The 20,985-nt window shown below is 38.4% G+C and overlaps 1 protein-coding gene across 1 annotated transcript in view; it reads right to left on the bottom strand.

Moving 5' to 3' along the window:
• The window catches only part of srrm4 (serine/arginine repetitive matrix 4), a 67,134-nt gene that overhangs the window by 24,987 nt on the left and 21,162 nt on the right, over positions 1-20,985 (bottom strand). Inside the window, exon 2 of the mRNA XM_005473624.4 lies at positions 5,012-5,134. Within this exon, the coding sequence (XP_005473681.1) occupies positions 5,012-5,134 (123 nt within the window). The remainder of the gene's footprint in view (positions 1-5,011; positions 5,135-20,985) is intronic.

The raw sequence follows: 20,985 nt of genomic DNA, 5'->3' as shown, positions 1-20,985 counted from the left end.
ACATAGGTGAGTGTGATCAGGACTGATCCAGACAGTGACAAACTGCACTCTCCCTTGATATATGCGACCACAGAGCTCTGGAGACTATGTGCCTGTTTCATCGGATGCAGAAGAGTGTCCTGCTATAATAAATGGCCCTGCTTGGAGTAGTCGGCAGTTTGGGAGCATTAGGAACTGAAATGCATTAGGGCTGATTAGACAGTCCAAGCCCAAGTACCCTCTCCTGGTAATGAGAACGCTTTGTCACTCATTAACACCTCTACCATTCTGGCCTTGTAGAAAGAGAGCACAAGGCAAGCATTTGCATTTCTTCTTGCCAGCAGAAACACTTTCTTTTGATGAAGTTGAGAGAATGAAAAGGAGAATGAGAAAGCAGTCAATTGCCAGCTGCACTAGGAGTGGTGATTTTGTGAAACAATGGTGTATGGAAGGGAGCTTTTTGGGAACTTTTGATGAAAATATATTCAATTCAACTTTTTTTAAGAATTGATGTTTTAATCTGAGCCATAATTATGCATGAAGACCATAAATGTATGTGACTACATTGTAGATGTCATTACCTATATTATTATAAAGAACAAAACACATCTCTCTCCCATGAAGCACTGAAGTATGTTTATTTCAGCTCTAACCAGACACACTTCTATGTTTCTAGTGAAGTTCAGACTGTTTTCATTTGATTCCCAATTTACTGGAAATAAATCTAAATAGTTTACTTCTGCATTTTGCTCCTTTTGTTATTTGACAACAACTACTCTCAAAAACTTACTCATTACATCAACTTACTATTTCTAGATGGAATCCAGTGTCAGCGGCTTATGGCCTCATGTTATAATTAACTTTTTTTTTCTCTGCAAAATTGCTGCAGGCCAATTAGCAAGATAACAATCCACAGAACAAATGTCCTTCTCAACAAAAGAGATTTTTCTCAGGCAATGCTTTGTAAGTGAGACAAAGTATTTGGAAATGGATCTAGCTCGTTAGCCATTTTAATAAAAGGCAATGAAAAAACACATGCATCTAGCCTTGGTGACTTGTAGAAGATATATCATGCAATCACATAGATCTTTTTTGTTTTTAAGGCTTTATAGTATGTTATGTTTCCTCTTTTTTTGTTGACCGTGCGGTCAAAACAGTGTGCATGGGTTTCTCTTCCTTATTTTTTTGTCTTTTAATATAAATATAATTTGATGGAATTTACCAGCTTGACCTTTATGAAGTACAATCTCTACATACACAGCAATGCTCCAGGTTTTTCATTTATTAATTGCAATGGCTCTACAGTGGATTTCAAATTCAAGAAAGTATCAAGATGTGATTGAAATCAGACTTTCAACTGTTTAGGAATTACAGTAATTTTATGCATTTTCAGAGGCTCTGAAGTAACTGAATTCACTAACATAACACGAGGATTGTTCTTAATACTTAGATGAAAAGTATTAAGTCATTGCAGTCAATGACTGTGTGAAGTCTAGTAAAAATGGAGATTACCAAACACTGTGTTTACATGCTCTGTTAGGCCTTTACTGCAGCCGCCCTCAGTTGCTGCTCATTTCTGGGTCTCCCTTCCTTCTGTTTTGTCTTTAGTAACTGAAAAGCAGCTCTGCTGGGTTGAGATCAGATGACTGTCTAGGTCACTGAAGAATATCCAATTCTTTGCCTTGGAAAACCCTTGGGTTGATTTTGCAGTATACTTTGGGTCATTTTCCATTTGCTATGTGAAGTGTCATCTGATCAGTTTTGTTGCATTTGGCTGAATCTGAGCAGTAAGCAGAACTCTGTACTCTTCAGAGATCACCTTGCTACTTCAGTAGCCACATCTTCAATAAACACCAGTGACCCAGCTCCACTGGCAGCCATACATGCCCTATGCCACAGTGTTGCCTCCACCATGTTTAACTGCCCGTTTGCTTCTGATCATGAACTATTACTTTACCTCTCTATACTTTTTTTCTTCTGATCATTGTTTTAAGAATTTCATCTATTCAAAGATATTTTTTCATAGCTGCCATGGTCTAATCTGACCTTCCTGTTCTTGAGTCTCAACTGTAGACTTTGATCATGATACAACTACCTCCTTGAGAGTGTTCTCAACTTGGATAAACATTCTGAAGGGATTTTTCTTAACTTAGAGAGGAATGAATTCTTTGACCAGTCACTTTAGTTGAAGTCTGTCATCTTTCAAGCCTTTCTTTGGTGTTGCTGAGCTGGCCAGTGAATTTTCCTTTGCATCAGATTGTTGATTTTGCCACTCTTAAAGTTTTCCACATCTCTCTTCTAGCATTATTTGGAATTTTCCAATAATGACATCCTTCATGTGCATCGACATCTCTCTGGACCTCATACTGAGAATTACAAAGACCAGATACCAAATGTAAACTCATGACTTGGAATCAACTCTAGATGTTTTATATACTTGTCACATAATAAGAGAAGGAGGAATGAAGGAAGAGCCATACACCCATATAAGGAAATATCCTGTGGAAGGACGGTGTCCCAGAGCTCACACAATGCCAAGGTGCACTGAACTTGCTCTGGTATGTGACAGTCTATCACCCTACTAAGACAAGTTATGTTGGTATTTCCTTTAATTTTTCAATGGTATGTATCCTTTAGTATATTTCTGTTAATGATTCTGTGAATGAATCTATAATTCCAATATTCCTAGTATTTGCAAAGGTGTAGTTCACAGTCCATGTCTATATACGTCTAATACAAATCATTGCAAAATAGGTCTTGAGGAAAAAGATGATTATTTTTACTGTTTTGGAACAGTTCATGAATTTACTGAATAGGATTTCAAATATTGGCGGCAGAAGTTGGTGTTGGAAATACAAAACAAGAGTCTTTGACCCCAGAGATCAGGGTTAGCCTCCAAGTATGATATGTGCTTTGATTTAGAAAGTAAAATTGTTTGATTAAGGTTAGGCAAAAGATTTCGGTGTTGCCAAACATTGTGTGTTAAAGTTATGATAGAACCAAATCCGCAGTGATATATGCACTATGGATCTATGTATGTCTATGTATCTATGGCTCTACAAGATTTGCCAGGAGACATCAAATGTAAACAAAAGAGTGGATATTATAGGTAAACGAATCTAAGAATTTGTTGCTAAGTAACATTAAGCAAAAAAAATTTCCTGCAGTTATGCATTTTAGAAAGCAGCAGCAACACCATGTCATCTTACATGCCACTGTATTATCAATCACATACATAGTCCAAATTAACAATGTGTAGACACATTGTTGCCGTCTTTACAAGGCAGATTTACTTCAAACCTTAAACAAGGCAGTAAAAAGTCCTCACACTGGACACAAAATTCATTTATGTGAAATATAAGGGTGACATAACAAACAGCAAAAACACAGATAAGTAAGTATGAAAGAATAAATCAAATCTAACACTGGGCAGCTTAAAGGACAGTAGAGTAGATATGCTATAAATACATTATCTCCTTGATTACAAACAGAGCTCTGGTTTTCTTGGAGTTCGTTCCACATATGTGCTGCATAAAAACTGAGTGATGATTAATCCTGTTTATTTTTCAATACGGGAACAGGAAGCAGGCTTGTGCCAAAACAGCTGAGAGGTCTGGCTTGTTCATTATAGCCTCTAGCAAAAGTGTTTTTAATCACCTTTAGCTGTAATCTTACAGTACTTTAACGATAATACAATTTTTAAAATTCATTTGACATATAATTTCTTTATTTTTTTGATATAGCACAAGGTTTTGAGAGTTTGGCTTAGTTTGGTATCTCATTAAAATTAATGGATGCTTTACTCAAAGTGGACTTCCTTTCATCGTCTCTGCTAGAACCTCCTGCAGCTTCTAGCATTGCTGTGCTTTTTGGTCTCAATGCAGCCGTGTTGTGCAAGATTTGACACTGAAAATGCATTCACTTTATTGGTATAAAGCTCATATAGTAAGTACCTACAGTTTCACAATGAGATCCCTGCATGAAGTCAAGATCATCTCTGCCACTGTCTGATGAAATGGATACACTGCAGAGCTGCTATATAAGAAAGTGTAAAGTCATCATTTAAGAGATTCACCAAACCAAATGATGAAAAAACAGCGATTCAGCAATGATAGAGCTTTGGTGTACTTTCTATGTGCACTATGTAGACTCAGTACACCAAGGACTACTCTGATTTCTTAGTATTTAAAATTTAAAACGCTGTAACTTGGAGCTGCTGGTGAGAAGGGTGTCTCACAGAAAAGCCTCAGCTCCAAAGATAACAATGCTATAAATCTTTCTCACCGTGCTTTCTTCTATCAGATGTCTTTTCTTGCACGCATAAACCAGAAAAATGATTATCAGAAGCCTGCATGCCAGCGTGTTCTCTGCGCTTGCTGTTAAATTCAAAAACAAAGAGAAGCAGCCGCCGGGTAAAGTTCATCCAAAGAGAAAAGATTCATGTTTATGATCCGCTCTTACACTTCAGATGCTGCTTGAGTCATGTTTTACATATCACTGCCTGCTTCCCTGCTGTGTAACTGCAACGGCTTTGAAGGTGTCAGATTAATTAAAAAGGTTTCTTTCCAAAAAAAGAAAAAAAAAGAAAGAAAGAACCAACTCTGCCTGGACTGATTTCTCCAACTCTGAATAAAAAGCCTAAAAACTGTTCTTCTCGGCATGTGAAGAAGACTCTTGCATCTGAATGACACAGCGTGGAATTCCTTACACCATTTGTATTTCCTACCCTGATAAGAGTGTTTGCATTTCCTGCACCGGAATATAGAGATTAGCTTGGGTTTCTTGTTGAGAATCAGGCCCCGAAGGTGTGTTGGTTTTGCTGTTAAAAAGGCTTTATCATCTACAGAAGCAACAAAAACAAACTTTAATCACAAAACTCAACTGATCAACAATCGCACATGTTTAAAGCCCATTCTTTTCTCAACCTTCTCATCTCTTCACAAGCACTTGTTTTCTTTTAGTTCAGAAAACCCTCCTGATGATTTTGAAGGATTGCTACTTGGCATGTGTGAAAACACAAAGGCTAACTCACCTCCTGGCCCTGCGATGGCTGCGATGTTTACGTCTGTTTCCTTTGATGCAGCCATATCTGTCCCTTGTGTCCACAGCTTTCCTCTCATCAGGCTTGAGCTGCTGGCAGGTTGTTGTTTCTGAGCTGTGGGGGAAGAGAAAAAAGGACAAATAAGATTTCGTTTTTGCTCTCGAGCCTTCAGTGAGAACTTCTCCAAGTGATTTTTGTAGTTGTCCACACAGCTAATGCTTCCATCGCACAATAGTGAGGGGGCATTTAACATGCTTGGTTAGCCTTATTCCCTTTGGTCGACTGGGTATGTGTTTTATTCCCCTCCATTTCTTTCCTCCAGCCACTCTCTAGGAAAACTGGAGGTCAGCCGTTTACCATTCAAATCAATGTGTCAATTGAAATATAGTTATTTACATGCCTCAGCTGCCCTGCCATTTTGTGAAATGGTGCTTTCTGCCTTGTGCTGGAACAGTTCTTAAAGTTTTTTCCTTATCTATAAGCTACATATATTTAATAAGACGTAAATGCAAAATCAAATCAGACACTCGGATTTTCTGGGGGTTTTTTTTTTTCAAAAGTGAGGAAAATTATTTCTGGCTCCCAAATAAGTCAGGTGTTCAGGTATTTCAACCACTTTCAGCTGAACCCACCCAAAATCGTCATCTACAGCAAAATATGGCATAGAATGAATGATTAAATAAACTGAATGATTTGATGTGAGCACACAGTTCTAGCCCTGCTTATTATTCTCTGTTTTAGTCATGGGAGATTTGAGCGTAATTACACATTCTCCTCTTCGTCGAGTGGCTCCCGTCTGATTGTAATGAGAAGATAATCAGAGCCAGAGATTAGGACGTCAACGCCGCCTCCTCCTCTTCCCCCAGCGACGAGCAGGCAGGGCCCGTCGCTTTCTATCTTCCTCACCTTCATTCTCCTCAGCCTCTCAGCATTAGAGGGAGTGCCCCTGACAGGGAACTAATAATGTAAAATGGCAGACTGGGTGCTGCAACATGACCGAGTGTGTGAAAGGTGATAGGGGAGATAAAGACAGCCACCGGAAGGATGATTAGTCTGATAAGGAAGGCTGATGGAAAGGAACCTTTGAATAACCTGGTGATTTGGCTAATTTTCTCCTTGCTGATGTAGAGCTGAATAAATGTCAGACCACACTGTTGCCTGGTATTAAGGATGCCTAATCAAATACACTGAATTTCACTGAAGAAAAAAATAGTAAAGTAAAGAATAACATGCCATCGTCATCTCAGCATTTCTTAATGTGGGCCTGTATTATATTCTGATATGGATACTAAGACTCAAAACTTCTACAATTGTACACAAAACTCGTGTCAAACTCATACTCAAAGATGTATGATTTGTTGCTATAACACAGCAACTAATAGATTTTGTTGAGACATTGTTTTCTCAACTGATTTTCTTTAGTTTTGTTTGATCAAGCAAAACAAGCACAAAAGATGCAGCGTTTTTCTACATACCAAAAGCCGACATTATAAACATCATGAGCTGGTATTCACTCATGTAGCAAAGGGAAATGTCAGCGGTGAAACAACTTCAGTAACAGTTCATTAACTTATTTTCAGTATAAAATACAAAAGCAGAGTAGAAATTATTTATGAGTCATGTGTTTTCCATACGATTTGTATCCACTCGCAAAATATCACAACCAGTCCAGAACCAAAACACATAATATCAACTGAATAATGGCCATTCATTTTAATCTGGTGATTATAATGAAGAAAAGAAAAAAAAAAACACACATTATGAATCCTTATAAAATACAAAAGAGTTGTGGATGCTGACTTTCCCAAAAGATAATTACAAAAATGTACAAAAATGCCATTGGTCTCAAAAGGCTAGTCATTACACACACACACACACACACACACACACACACACACACACACACACACACACACACACACACACACACACACACACACACACACACTGAATCACTGTATCATGATTCCACAGTTTTTCTGAGCAATGTATCCTGATAGTGCTGTTTTATATGTAACTATGTTGCTCTCTGTAAGTATTTTAACAATATACACAATTCGCTTTAGACACAAGCACGAGCTGAAAACTGCTCTGCCCTGTTGAACTCTCCACTTTATGTCCCTGAACAAAGAGCAATTTTCTTTTACTGGCCCCATTTTGGCTTCTTTGTTATTTGCTGTCACTCTAAAAGCAGCAGTTGATGACTTTTGAATGAAATCAATTTTGCTATCACAAATGCACATTCCCTTGGTGTGGCCCTGCAATTTATGGCTAGAATTTTACAACCCATAAGCACCTGGATTTATTGCAAGCTGCTTGAAGCTGTCAAACCAAACCTCGTGCTTCTTCTCTCACATGTTCACATGAAGTCCTTTATTCTAATTTATAACCAGACATCAGTTGAAAGTATTTAAAGGGAGAATTCCAAGCACCAAAACTGCAAAAAGCAAATAAAAAGAAATACTGTGCATCTTAAGTTAAGGTGCCTGATGACAAAGTATTACATTAACTCGAGATCTGTTTACCATAAAAACAGGTGAAAGCGTCACGGAGGAGTTAAATTGTCACCCAGAAAACGTAAGTTTCAGACTTTTTTGGGGGCTGTTTCTTGTCATTTAGGTCATTTTATGTACTACAACAACCTGATAATGGCTTAGTCACCATAACTACTCAGCTAAGCATAAAGAATACCCTTTAACGATGTAAAACACAGAGTTGGTCCCTACAATTTGGGTAACTTTCTGTTTATAACACATTATAGCCTGGTACAGTGGTGCAGTAGGGTGCCAACGAGCCACATCTCCAGGAGGGATCACAACAGACTTAGCGGGCTGATAAAATTCAAAGTGAGTGTAGCATCCCACTTTTTGACTTTTTGAACTCTTTCTTCTATTATGTGTGTCAAGCTGAACGTGTGTGCTGCAGAACATCTCCTTTGGCTGTGTTTCGGGGGGGAGCGAGGAGTGACCATGCTGTGATCAACTCTTGTTCCAGTCTTTGTCACAGAGGGAGAGTCTATCTCCTCTCAACATGAGGCTCCCTTGCTCCATCGTTCACCACTGATGCTGACACGGACAGATGGTACACAAAAACATGCTGCAAACAAGACGACAGTGCTTTTTTTTAAGGTCCAGTGGCTGTGATTTCCCCCTGTGTACGATTCCAAATTTGAATGGGGGACTGTGTGTGGTCAACAGATGCAGAAGAAGTTTCATCAGCATATCAAACAAGGAGTAATTGGCTGAAAGAAATTATTACCAAAGTTCTGTATTAATCTTAAAATATCGAATGCCGTGATGGTGCAGGGCAGAGAGAGATGGGCTCGTCCCTAAAGCAGGACCTGTATGGTTTTAACAGAGGACATCCTTCCATCTGTTTCCCTTTCAGCTAGAGATGGGTGGTCTGATATTATATTTTATACTTATTATTGAAAATATAAGTATGCTGCTTTATTTTGGGATATCATCTGCTTTTTGATACTGATCAACTCATAAAAAGGTCCCAGGCGAAAGTATTTTATTTTGAGCCTCAGCCTTTTCTATCTCATATCTCCCTAACTGGATGTACTCCAAATCCATTATCTTGGACCACAGTTGGCAACAGTAGTTGTTGTAAGTGAGACTCACTGGAGAAACAGCACTGTTCCAACTTTCCTATACTTCACATGAACACAGCAAACACATCAGCGTGAATGTGACGAAATATGTTCACAGGAGGCAGCATGGTGAATGAAAAAACTGTGGTGAGAAGACCAACGCTGTAAGACGAGTCCAACTAAATATGTGAGGAGAATTGTTATTTGCGGCGTAGATTATGAGTTTCCCTTAAAATGAAATCTTTTGGCAAGTTCTCCTACTTCTACTTTCAGCTGTGTGCTGAGATAATCATAAAACATCACAGACAGCTAGAGTCACAGAAGGATCGTCATACTTTGTGTACAGTTTCATTGTCCACACCCCATTAACGATGTAAAATTGAGATAAACTGCTACAACGTCTGCCAGGAGCTAGTCAGTAATCTGCCAGCTGCTTTACACACCGCCAGCTCACAGTTGGGGGTCTCAAACTCATAACATCGGCTGACACCGTACAGGTGTGCGAGAAGCATGCAGCCAGCCATTAAACCCACCAGCAAAACACCGCTGCACAGCTCCGATGTTTGCATTTCAAATGTGTCGAACATCTCTCTGACGATTAATACAGATCGCATTCTCAGCTGATGCAATTAGATTCTGCAAGATGTTTTCATGTTTTCATCCGAACTCTGCTATTTCAAATCAAGTTTTTACTCAACGCGTGTGATTAAAACTGCTGCTTGACAATTCAGCAAAGCTTCTGTGGCAGCTTCAGAGCGTTCAGAGCCGTGTCAGTTTAGAGCTTCTTTGGGGACGCAACAAAACACACATCACTTGAATGCAACCTTTTCCTTCTAAACCTTACGTGTATAGACACCCCACTGTGACAGAATGAGATCTTACAAGATAGCGCTAAGAGACACCCAAGGGGAATTTGTGCATTTTCTATTCCGTGATCTCCTGAAAGCACAAACAGATAAATGCACTCCCTCACTGCTGTGTTATGCTCTCTCAGCATAAATGATTGTACCCTGACAACCTCTGCTGCTAGCGTTCATTTAGTTCAATTAACCTTTAATTACACATATTTGCAAGTATATTGTACAGTATCCATATGTACTTTTGAAATTACAAAACAAAAACAAACAAAAAAGGTGCGCTTCATTACGAACTCTTGCTAACTGGGGAGATATTCAGAGCTTTACAGGAATAGTTCAACGATTTTCCTTTACTCCTGCAAGTAGATAGTTTGCCTTTTTTAATGCTCCCATATGACAAAGTATTGTCTTACACTGAAGTTTCATAACTATATTTTGTTTTTCTTATCAATCTTTTGATCGTATTTATTCGTGTAAGGGAGGTTTCTGGCAGAAGGGGAACCACTAAACCAAGTCATCTATTGATAATAAAGATTTTTATTAGTGCTTCTTATAGGGGCAAGAGAATGCTTTGTTTTCGCATCCTTAACATGGTAGCAACAACAAACCAGTACCAGTATGGAACCTTGATACAATCTTGGATCCAGCATTCAAAAATCCATATTGGCTGACTTTCCTCTCATTTTGGTTGCCATGCCATCCTCACAGGTGCTCCGTCTTGCTGAGTGAGTGAGCCAAGAAGACTCATGTCTAATGGAGCAAGTGAATAACAAACTGCGCCAAGCAAGTTAAGGGATACGTGGAAAGATCAATACTGCTAATGCTAAAGCAACAACAGGAAAACAACATCTGGCACTCGATGGATGATATGTCACTTTGTGACACAAAGGAAAAGGATTTAAAGCTGAAGAAGATTACTGTTAAGCATTTCCCCCCCATCAAGTTAATTGTTAACACCAAGTAACGTGCTCATGATTATTTATTTTTTACTTCAGAAGCACATATATTGGTATAAACAATCCCTCCCTATACAGTGAAGTAGCCCTTAGTCTAACAGCCCAGATACCCTGATTATTCAGAGTGGAGGGTTTCCCCTCTAACTCACTAGCTTATAAACATGTCAAGAAAAGTGTAAAAGATAACAAAGAATGAGGGAGGACTTGTGTGACCTTCACCCTGAGAAAAAGAATCAGAAAAAGACTGACAACAGTGCAGAAGTGATGCTTTTATTTTTTCTGTTTCTGTAAATGATTTAAGAGTTTCCAACTACTCATGTGAGATTCAGGGTAGCTAATAAACTTTTCATTATCCCTGTCACAGTGACTGGGAGCAATTGATTATCATTATTACAGGAGTGATGATAGTTGAGATAATTACTAGAGAAAGAGGTGATCTACTACCACAATTAAAATCCCAACACTGTGGTCCCAAGTCACTTTGCTTTAATTTACAGAGAGTGTTTATCTATGTTTTAGACTCAAGTGAAGAGCAACTTTATCACCATCCAAAGGAGAAAAGCAAGCAATTAAATCCCCACAAAGTGAATGAAACACATCTCTCACATGGTTGAGTCTTAAGGCACACAAGACCTGCTAAAACTGTTCAATGAAAAGTTAAAGTGGATACTTTTAGGTCAAGTGTTATAGATTAAATGTCAAGATATTTTTGAGGCAATCATTCAGCTGAAGAAACACACAAACAGGGCTGCAATTAACTAGTCCTAATCAATTAGCCACATGAGCTCCAACCACTTCATTAAAACTGCAGAAAGTTGCTGGTTTGAGCACTAAAAGTTTCACAATCAGGAAATGGCATAAAATTATGAAGTACTGATTTAAATGAGCTTCTAGATATGAGGATATCTTTTGCAAAGTGAAATATATCCAATTGTAAACCCCCATATGTTGCTGTGACAGTCCAGTTTCCATGGCTTCTTTTGTGAAAGCATGCTCTAAAACATGTCAGCCCATGTTAAAATGTGGTTTCATTTCTTTCAGCTACCAAAATCACCTAATGTTTTCACTCCACAGGGGAGGCAATTTTTCTCCTAAATGTGCGCAGATGGGTAATAGATTTTTGGTGACATTTCTCCTACCAGCTAAATTGCAGCTTTGGATGCAAATCCTTTTGGGGGACTGAGATCAGCCCTAAATTGGCTGCCTCTTCTTCCATACTACGCATGAAGGGAAGGCAGAATGATAGAAGTGAATATCAAAGATGTAAGCCCCAGCTATGAGGTATCAGTGGCTCCAGGCAATTTTCCGTCTTTACTAGTTTGCTCCAAGTCTAACATTAAATTTCAGCATAAAGCTTTGACAGCACATTAGGCTGCTATTATGTAATGATGAGAGTAAGTTTTCTGTTTTCTTTTTAATTTTAAGGACCATGATTTATCTACAAATACAAGTTTTTTATTATTGAAAAGCGTCCTGCAGAGTGCATTAAAAAGTAATTCATTCAAGCAACTTGTGAGCTGTTTTTATGCACTGGTATTTAGAATTATCATATTTTTTAGTCAAAAGGACCTGATGAACATAAAAAGCGCATTGCAGAAGAAGAAACCAGTGGCTTTTATCAAAGATAGAATTTCCCTGTAAACTTCTAAAGTCAAAAGAGGTTAAATTAGTCAGTGTTTCACAAGAAATTTAAGAATTCCCTTTCCCGAAGATAACTGGACTCCAATTGAACTCAGGCCATCACATTTAAATGCACTGTGTGAGTGATATTTTCCACTCACCAGGCTTAATGTTTTGAAGAGGCATGTTTTAAACCAAACCACAGTCTTTTCCCAAACCCAACCAAGTAGTTTTTGGTGCCTAAACCTAACCAGTGAGTGAAAACAAAAGTCAAAAATTGTGTATAAAGTCTTAAACAAAGGTCCACTAACTAGCAGACCTGTGACTGAATCTAATATTTGTCACTGTCCTGTATTACTGAGGCTTGTGTGTCAAGACACTGATGCCAAAGTACATTGGGTGCATTTACAACACCAGCAATGCTGGGTAATAAGACATTACAAAGTAAGTTACAAAGTAATGTGTTACTGTAATCAGATTACATTTTTCAGTAACACAGTAACGTAACATTTCACTGTACTAAATTACTCCCAGGACAGAAACAATTGCTTCGTTCTGCTAACACAACTTTGGGTTTTTGCCCCCATCTGCACAGACAGCATGCTAACGCAATGCTTGCACACAACCATTAAGTGTTGTTGTGTTGATGTGTGGGACAGTAGCATATAGGTTTATATTGTTCATTGTAATGAATTATTTTATTCCGACAAGTAATTAAGTAACACCCTGCAGTACTTTTAAGAAATGTAATGCGTAATACATAGAAGGTTCTTGAGCTATGAATGCAACACTGAACACCAGCAGAGTCTGAACAGTAGTCATGGAATGAGAGGAGAACACACAAAGTAAAAAGAGGGAATCTTACTTGTGCATCGGTATAACAAATACATTAAATGCCATTAAGTTATATGGCACTGAAACATGATCTTATTCTTAATGCATATTTACTTAATGTTACCTGCTGATATTTTTGGTACAAGTACTTTTTCTCTACCATGGTCCATGCACTACATGATTTTTGCTCAAAACAAATGGGATCATTTAGTTGTACACACTATGCAAAGTTCACAACATGGCTTTGTAGTTAAATTGAACTGATTCTGATTAGTCCAATTAAAATGTCTACATCATTTGTGAATATGAAATACACTCATCATCTTTGCCTCACTATCAGCCAATCAAGAATAGCGAGGCCTTTACCCTTGCAGCGGGTGAGTACCATGTGTGCCAGAGTGACTTTGAAGACAAGTGAGGTTGTTTTATTCAATTATTGTGTCCTGATGATAAAATGGGAGCAACATAATGGCTTGATTAATTTCCTTATCACGGTGAGCACAAAGAGTAATTACAACCAAATCCACCGCTTGGTGAACCACACATCAATCAAATTAAAGCAGTCTCCACTCGGCAGCAATCACTTTCAAACAGAACAAATGAGTCGATTGGCTCAGACCCCCGCCTCCGGCCAGAGAAGTGTTTACCTAAGAACTGTAACTCCAAGCAAAGGTTACTCAGGTTGATTAGAAATCTCTGAATATGTCAGAAATTTTAATAGAAATTGTGTATGCACAATTATAATGTCGGTATGAGCGAGGTTGTGTAGAACCTGAGTGGTGTTATGTGCCCAAAGCAATCATTATAGCTCATGACAATGTTGACAACTGGCAGCTACAACCTAGCAGGAAAGAGGTTTAGAAATGCAATCAAATGCCAGCTTATAATAACGTTGGGGCAACTCCATTACCATTGCCCATACAAAGTACTCATGGTCCTTATTGACTTAGCAATTCCTATAAAATTTAGCCTTTACAACATGTAAAGAGGCATTTTGGCATTTCTTATAATTAGTGGGGCCTGGTTTGAAGAGATCAGTTGAATCTCTTGGCATGTGAGGTCAATGCAGAAGGAAAACTGAACTCTGACCTCGGCATTCTGTGATAACATGACTGCTCATTAGGACCACGGCGTGGGGAGCTCAATCCACCAGTGTCATTTTTTCACTTTTTTTAAAAGTCTTATTGAATTGGAAAAAAATTCTTCCCAAATTAAAGTTACAGTATGTTGAGTCTGAACAGGAAGCCAAAGCTAGTCTTAGGCAGTAAATACTGCAAGACACAGAGTTACTCTTCACTATCAATACCAGTCAAGTCATCAATCAGTCATCAAACCACAACCAAATATGTGTGATAAAGCAAATAAGCCAATGTCTTTCCCTCAAACTTTGCTTATTTTGCATCTGACAGTGTATTTCATCTTTAAGATAAAATTGAAAAACATATTTTCATAGACTTACCTAATAAAGTATACAGACAAATGAAAAAAGACCAAATGAAATTAAATGTAAACAAAAATGAAATAATGCTTAGTTTGAAAAGGTAAGAATTTAGAACATAAGACAGAATATTTTACTTTCAAATATCAGGGTATCTGTAAAATCAGACCATGCTGTCCCTGAAGCTAAAGCTACCAAAGACCAGCTCATTGAAATTAAAATATCTCTGGATGTTCCTCTCCAGAGATATGTAAATGAAAACTGGAACATCAACTGGAGGAGGAACCCTTTCGGAAAATAAATTCATGTTTTTAGCCAGTAAATTAAAGCCTAAGGGCTTCACTTGACTTGGGTAAACCTACTGCATTTCATTCGCAGCTCTTTCTGTTTGCCCTCTCTCAGTAGGGCTAAAAATCAAATCAAAGCACAGTATTAGCGCTCAGATTCACAAGAGCTGCTGGAGCTGTGGTTCATTATCGGAGCCACTACAGACTGAGAAGAGAGGAGAACTTGTAGGAAGGCACACTGGGGTATCTTAACAATTGGATAACATCTTAATATGACATGCTGCGACTGCTCAGAGTGTATGATTTCAGCATAAAATGTCTAATTGGAAAGTGACATGTGAACTATAGCTGCAGCACTTCTAAATTGGAAGCTACACCTCGAGGTTCCAAAAATGATGGCACCAGTCCCTGCTGCTGCTGCTGCTCCTGCTATACATTTAATTCTTGTTGAATGTCAGAGAAAGGCTAAGGCTAAATTTATGCCAGTATGGTGCATGGAGACAAAGCCAATGGAGTAATTGGCAGCAGTTGACTTCCAATCGCAAAACATTTTAAGACAGGCAATATAAACTGTTGAATGCCAACATTTTGCATCCAACATGGCCAAACGCAACAATACTACTTTAGAGGCAGTAGAATTTTAGCAGTAGAATAGCTCCGGCATCACATGGTCGGTCCTCACTGCAAATATTGTTAACATCTAAACTGGTAGTGTTTCTCATCTTTCACGCATCATAAATCTAACGTGTGCATCAATTACTTGCTTCTAAATTGAGTTAGAAGTGATTAGAGGGTTCGTTGTGCGAAGGCGGAGGGAGGGAAGTAGGCATAGTTTGGTTTAATTAGCAGCTTGTGGGCTCCACTTCCTCACTGCACTTCTTCCTGTGTGAAGGAGATTACTGAAGAGCCTTCTGCAGATGCTAATGTACGTGGAGAGCACTGAGGAAGAATCATTGTGAATCCCATGTTTAATTAGCACAACCATGTCACCAGAGATGGAGGAAGCTGCTGAATACTGAGCCTCTGGATGACTGACAGGCGGCGTTCCTGCAGAGTTCGACCAAAGAACAAGACAAAGAGTTGAATCTTTTAGAAAAGTTGGATGATGGAAATTGTCCTGTTGTGAAAAGGAACTCATTTTGCCAACAAAGTCTAATTTCACCAGTCAAACAGGCAGCTGACAGATGTTTTGGGGATTGGACATCTCTGTTGCTCCATTTTCCGATGTAGGCCAGTGAGATGGAACTGTGTTTCTGTGAGAGCACATTTGTGAGAGCACATTTCTCCCAGTTAATTAAGAGAGTGGAGTAGAAAATAAAACTACCACCTGGCTCAAACTTTATCAGCCAATTACACAAGTAATATTTACCAGCAACCGCAAAGAAAACCATAAATAACTATTTCCATGACACTGAAGCTAATTTAAAACCCGATTTGACAGATCAGCAGCCATAGCTGTCTACGTTAAGGACTTTCTGAGCTGCCTTTCCCCACTTGAGTCTCCAATTATCCACCATCACATTTCCTTGTAGTTGCTCCATGGGAATAATTCTTAGCATTAACTTAATTAATAGTTTCTCCACACACCTGTCTGCATGCACAGACCTCAATGAGCAAACAAATTATGACCCTAGAATTTGGTATTTCAGTCCCTCCCCTACTTCTGCCTTAATGAGCTGCTGGCTTTCCAAACTAATTTGAGTCAGTAGGCATATGAGGTATGCAGCCACTCATGACAAGCTGAAACTCAATGGGACAGTTGACACCTGGGTGTGGAAAGAAGAGTGGGAAAACCCCTGACAAGATCTCGATCTATGCTAGTAATTAGAAAATGGGTTGAGAGTAGACAAACATGTTCCATTGCTTTTGATTACCATCTCTCTGTATTTCTTCACCTTCAGCACTGAATGCTTTTACAATGCAAAATAGCGATATAAATAATTCATGAAGCCCAGCTTATGACCACGTTTGAGAAGATCTGTTCCCTCATTAGGTAATCAATGTCAGTAGATGGGAAAGTGGCCCAGAATTTTCTCTGTGTCTTTCTGTAAATAGATTTTACCTACTATTGTAGAAAGAGTATGCAATCGTTGGGAAGGATGATGCTTAAGAATGAAGAAACATCTGGATTCCTGTTTTCCTAGTTTCATTCTCTTGTGTCAGTATCCACACTTTCATACGCTGAAGAAAGACTGCTTGTAATACTTTACGAAGAAGAGGATTTAAATCATCTGCACCTGTCTCTTCCCCCTCACCTGTTCTCATTATAGTTTTCACATTACCCACTCAGTTCTATCATGCCGAGTCTGGCATTGAGACATGGACAGGTGAGCAATCCCCATGATCCTTCCTCATGTTCTCATCACTGCGCCATCCTGTGCCACCTACCAGGTGTGGCGCACAGGCAGATGGAGGCACAGCATCCAACAAATCCAGCAGATCTACCATCGTTTTGATGCTATAAATGTGCCTCATTGAATGGCATCACATGCAACCCACAGCCAACAAACTCCCCACGCTTTTCATATGCTTGTATAAAACCTCCAGGCTTGTTCGACTTTGTTTCTGTGCTCCTTTAACCTTCTGTCTCTGTCTATTTGAGTCTCATCCAAAAAAGTGGCAAATTCCAGAGTCCCATAGCACCTGCTGTCTGTGGTGTATCAGAGTCAGGACCTTCTCCCACGATTGCTGCTGTACCCTGTGGGCCATGGATGTCACATCCTTAATGTAATCTCTCTTTTGCCAACTCTCTTTGCTTTTTTACTCATTTTTTTCTTTTCTATTCCTCACATTGTCTGTCTATCTCTCTCTAGTTTACCTTCAGCCATATTTCTCTCCAACTCTGTTAAAGAAGCAATTTTAGACATTGTCTGCAGCATGAACATTGCAGGCGCTGATGACAGTGATTTGTGGAGCATGTATAAAAGAAACTCATTGTCTACCTACTCTACATGACTGTGCTTGTATATACAGTTCATGCATAAACAGAAGTGTGTAGTGCTGCTGGTTAGAAGTGGTACGTATCAATTTTGGCCCTCAGGGAGACTTATATTAGCTACATGCAACCTACCATTCACATTTAAAATAATCAACAAAAAATTGGAGCCGGGCATTCAAAATGTGGCGACTACAGAGAGCAATCAAGACACCCGCTGAGTTTCCCTTCCTCCACCCACTTCTCCCCCTTGATGCTAATCAGCGAGGGAGCTGCTGGCTGTCTGGTAGAGCTGATCTGATTTGAGACAGAAATGCCTTTAGCTAGTGGGAAAAAAAGGCAGAGCAGCCTACACAATATACTATAATCAGAGGAGGCACGCTGATCCAGTGATGGACTATGAATACCTTTGTGCTTGCCATGTATTCTCCTTGAGATAGTTTGGTCAGTATGACACGTTCTTTAAAAGTCAAAATGATACATTTTGTCAGTGTTTGAACTGTGCAAATATGGAAAGTGTCAAATTGAAAAGTTTGTTAATTTGCTCAGATAGATGATCAAATAAATAAAGAATTATCTTTTTACATGTTTCACATTTCTTATTCAAACTGAAAATGAAAGGGCTGTCATTTGTGTTTTCAACTTACTGGTTGATCAACCTGCTCACAACATGCGAGATGCAAGAAGATGGCTAGAGAGCACGTGCTGAAAATAACATTTATTCATGAAAATTTAAAATTTTACCTAATCAAAGTTTATTAAAAAAGTGAATTACTACAAGTATAAATAATTATAGGAACAATTCATGTCATTTTATGAGTCATGAAGTCATTTGTTGTTTAAAATGTTGTCAGTTTCATTATTTCATATAGGTTTCATACTTTGATAGGTCTGGTACTTTAGGCCCACGTCACCCCTACTTGCTTGCCCGTGTATTGACGTGAAGAAAAATAATGCAATTTTGCCCTTGAAGTTACTTTTATTGTTAGGGAAGATTTCTTTGTTGTTGAGTGCAATGTTAAAATAAGTTCTTTCAAAAGCAAAAAATGATTTAATATGAAGCCAATATCAGTAAAGAGCACAAAGATGTTAGAGTCATTTGTAAAGAAAACAATTTTCACTAGCAGTCAAAAGTAAACTAATGTCTGCATTTTTATTTGGTTAAATACGAACAAACTTATAGCAGACATGCTGCCACGTGTCTGGCCAGAAAGAGAGTACCAATTTGTTTATTTGGTAGTTCAATGAAATGTTTCAGTTAGTTAAGAGTGAGAAAATAAACTGCGTTCACATTTGCAGTTTTGTCTTCTTATACAATATTTGAAATTTCAAAAAACAAACAAAACACTACATTTTCAGAAATTTTTGTGGTTTTCTTGTCTGTTTGTTTGGTGTTTTTTGTACTACTTGAACACTAAGTGGGCCTCCAATGAGATGACGGTGCCAGCAGTGGCCCACAGCTCATTTAAGTTTGAGACTCCTGCCCGATGAAATAATATTTAAGTTAAAGCTTTCTTTTGAAATCAACAGAAAAACATAATCATTGACAGTGACACATTAATTTTTTCTCACTATTTTTCAAGAAAAACTGTCAACAATTTGTCGTTTTTGACCTTTTCATTGTAAGATTTGCTGTTTTATTTTCTGAGGTAGTAGCTGTATGACAAAACAAGTCACCATCTGGGCTCCTGCAGACAGGGAGTAGTTTGTACTATTTCATGACAATTTATAGACCTGGTGATTCTCTGATTAACCGGCAACTGAATGAGGTAATCGGCACAATCACAAATTTCTCATCTTTCAGACATAAAACAACAAGGTAGATTTTTTCCTCCCCACTTGAAGCTGGACGGGCCAGATGGAAACTTTATTACCTGTCTGGCCTCTCAGTTAATTTGTTGATTTAGGTCGGTAAGACTGACACTGAATAACAAACATATTCAGTGCAGGTTTCAGTTTAGTAATCAGCCACAAAAGAGACACAAACTGCACACTAAACTGACCAGAGCTGCATGAAGCGTTTGTTTAAAGAACTGGATTCTACTTTAATGATATAAAATGATCACAATAGTTACATTGCTTGTATGCTGCTTATTTTAATTAGCAACATTTGTAATTTGTCCACCAAAAATTTTATGTAACCAAATTAACAATGTTTCTTCAAATTAAAGCCAGCCTACAAATTAATTAACAAAAGTGTCATTGTTACAATTTCAAAAACGTACACATTATTGTAAAATTAAACAAATTCAGTGAAAAAGGCCACCTTCAGTTTATACTCCACAAGTCTACATCCCCACTGGAGGGTGTCTAACCTGCTCGCGGTGATGGTTGGAGGTGACCTTAGTCCATGTTGGTACACATAATTATCATTTCCCTAAGGGGGGACCTATGATCAATGAGAGAGTGACCTCACCCTCTGTACGCACCCTCTTGAAAGTCGGATAATAAATTGGTTCATCTCACCTCCCCTACCATCCCTGTTATTTAGAGGGCTATCCAAAGGAGTCCATTACCTTTTTATGGAAAGGAGGTTCATTCAATTTGCTGGCGACCCAATAAGAACTTCTGTATGGATGCATGGCAAGGGGGCTCAAGGGCAAGTGAATTATTCCATTATGCTTAATGTGTAGGAAGGCAAATGCAGTCAAGGCCATGAGGGGATTTATTTAGCCATGTAACCTCTGTTCCTCAGGAGGAAACAATAACTAACTGAACAGGTAAACTCCACGCAGCGTCTTTCTGTCTGTATCCCTCTTTGATATATTCAATTGACATTATTTATTTAGATTTAAAAAGATTAAAACATGTTAAATATAAAGCGACAGAGAGGTGTACTCGGCTTTGTTAAGCTGTCCAGCTGCAGATGGAAAAATAAAAACATGCCATGAGGATTTGGTACTGCTGGACTGTATGAAGATGTAAAACTTCCAAGTGTTCTGTCCAGACATTCAATTCTTATTTGGAGTTTAAAGTGACAAAGAGAAAACCGCGTTAAAATATAATTGAAAAGCATCACAGCCACACCGCCTAAAATTCTGGCTTAATGAAAGAGTTGTCTTATATTTGGCTTAAACCCCATTAAAGGATAATCCTCCTAAAAGTCAAAGGTTTTGTTTAAAGGATTCACCATGCAGCATTACCAGCCCGTACGGTGCTAATGTCGAATTAATAAGAGCATCAACTGTAAAGCGACATACACATATGCTCTTGGATTGATTAGAGGTAATCTGTATATAAACTCAATAAAGTGAATGTAATTCACAGGGTTCACAGTTGTATGGCCATTAAAGCTGATAAACTAATTTCATGCATCGGGAAGATTCTATAAAAAAATAAAAAAATATTGTTCAATATATTCAATAATAGCATACCTGTCCTTTAAAGAAACCCAATATTTAACTTGTGTGTGTGTGTGGCCCATGTATGTATTTCTCAAGATA

Source organism: Oreochromis niloticus, linkage group LG12 (genome assembly GCF_001858045.2).
Source record: "Oreochromis niloticus isolate F11D_XX linkage group LG12, O_niloticus_UMD_NMBU, whole genome shotgun sequence".
In the NCBI taxonomy this organism is placed as follows: Eukaryota; Metazoa; Chordata; class Actinopteri; order Cichliformes; family Cichlidae; genus Oreochromis; species Oreochromis niloticus.
Note: the sequence above shows the minus strand (reverse complement) of the source record. Positions and strands in the feature narration are given on the sequence as shown.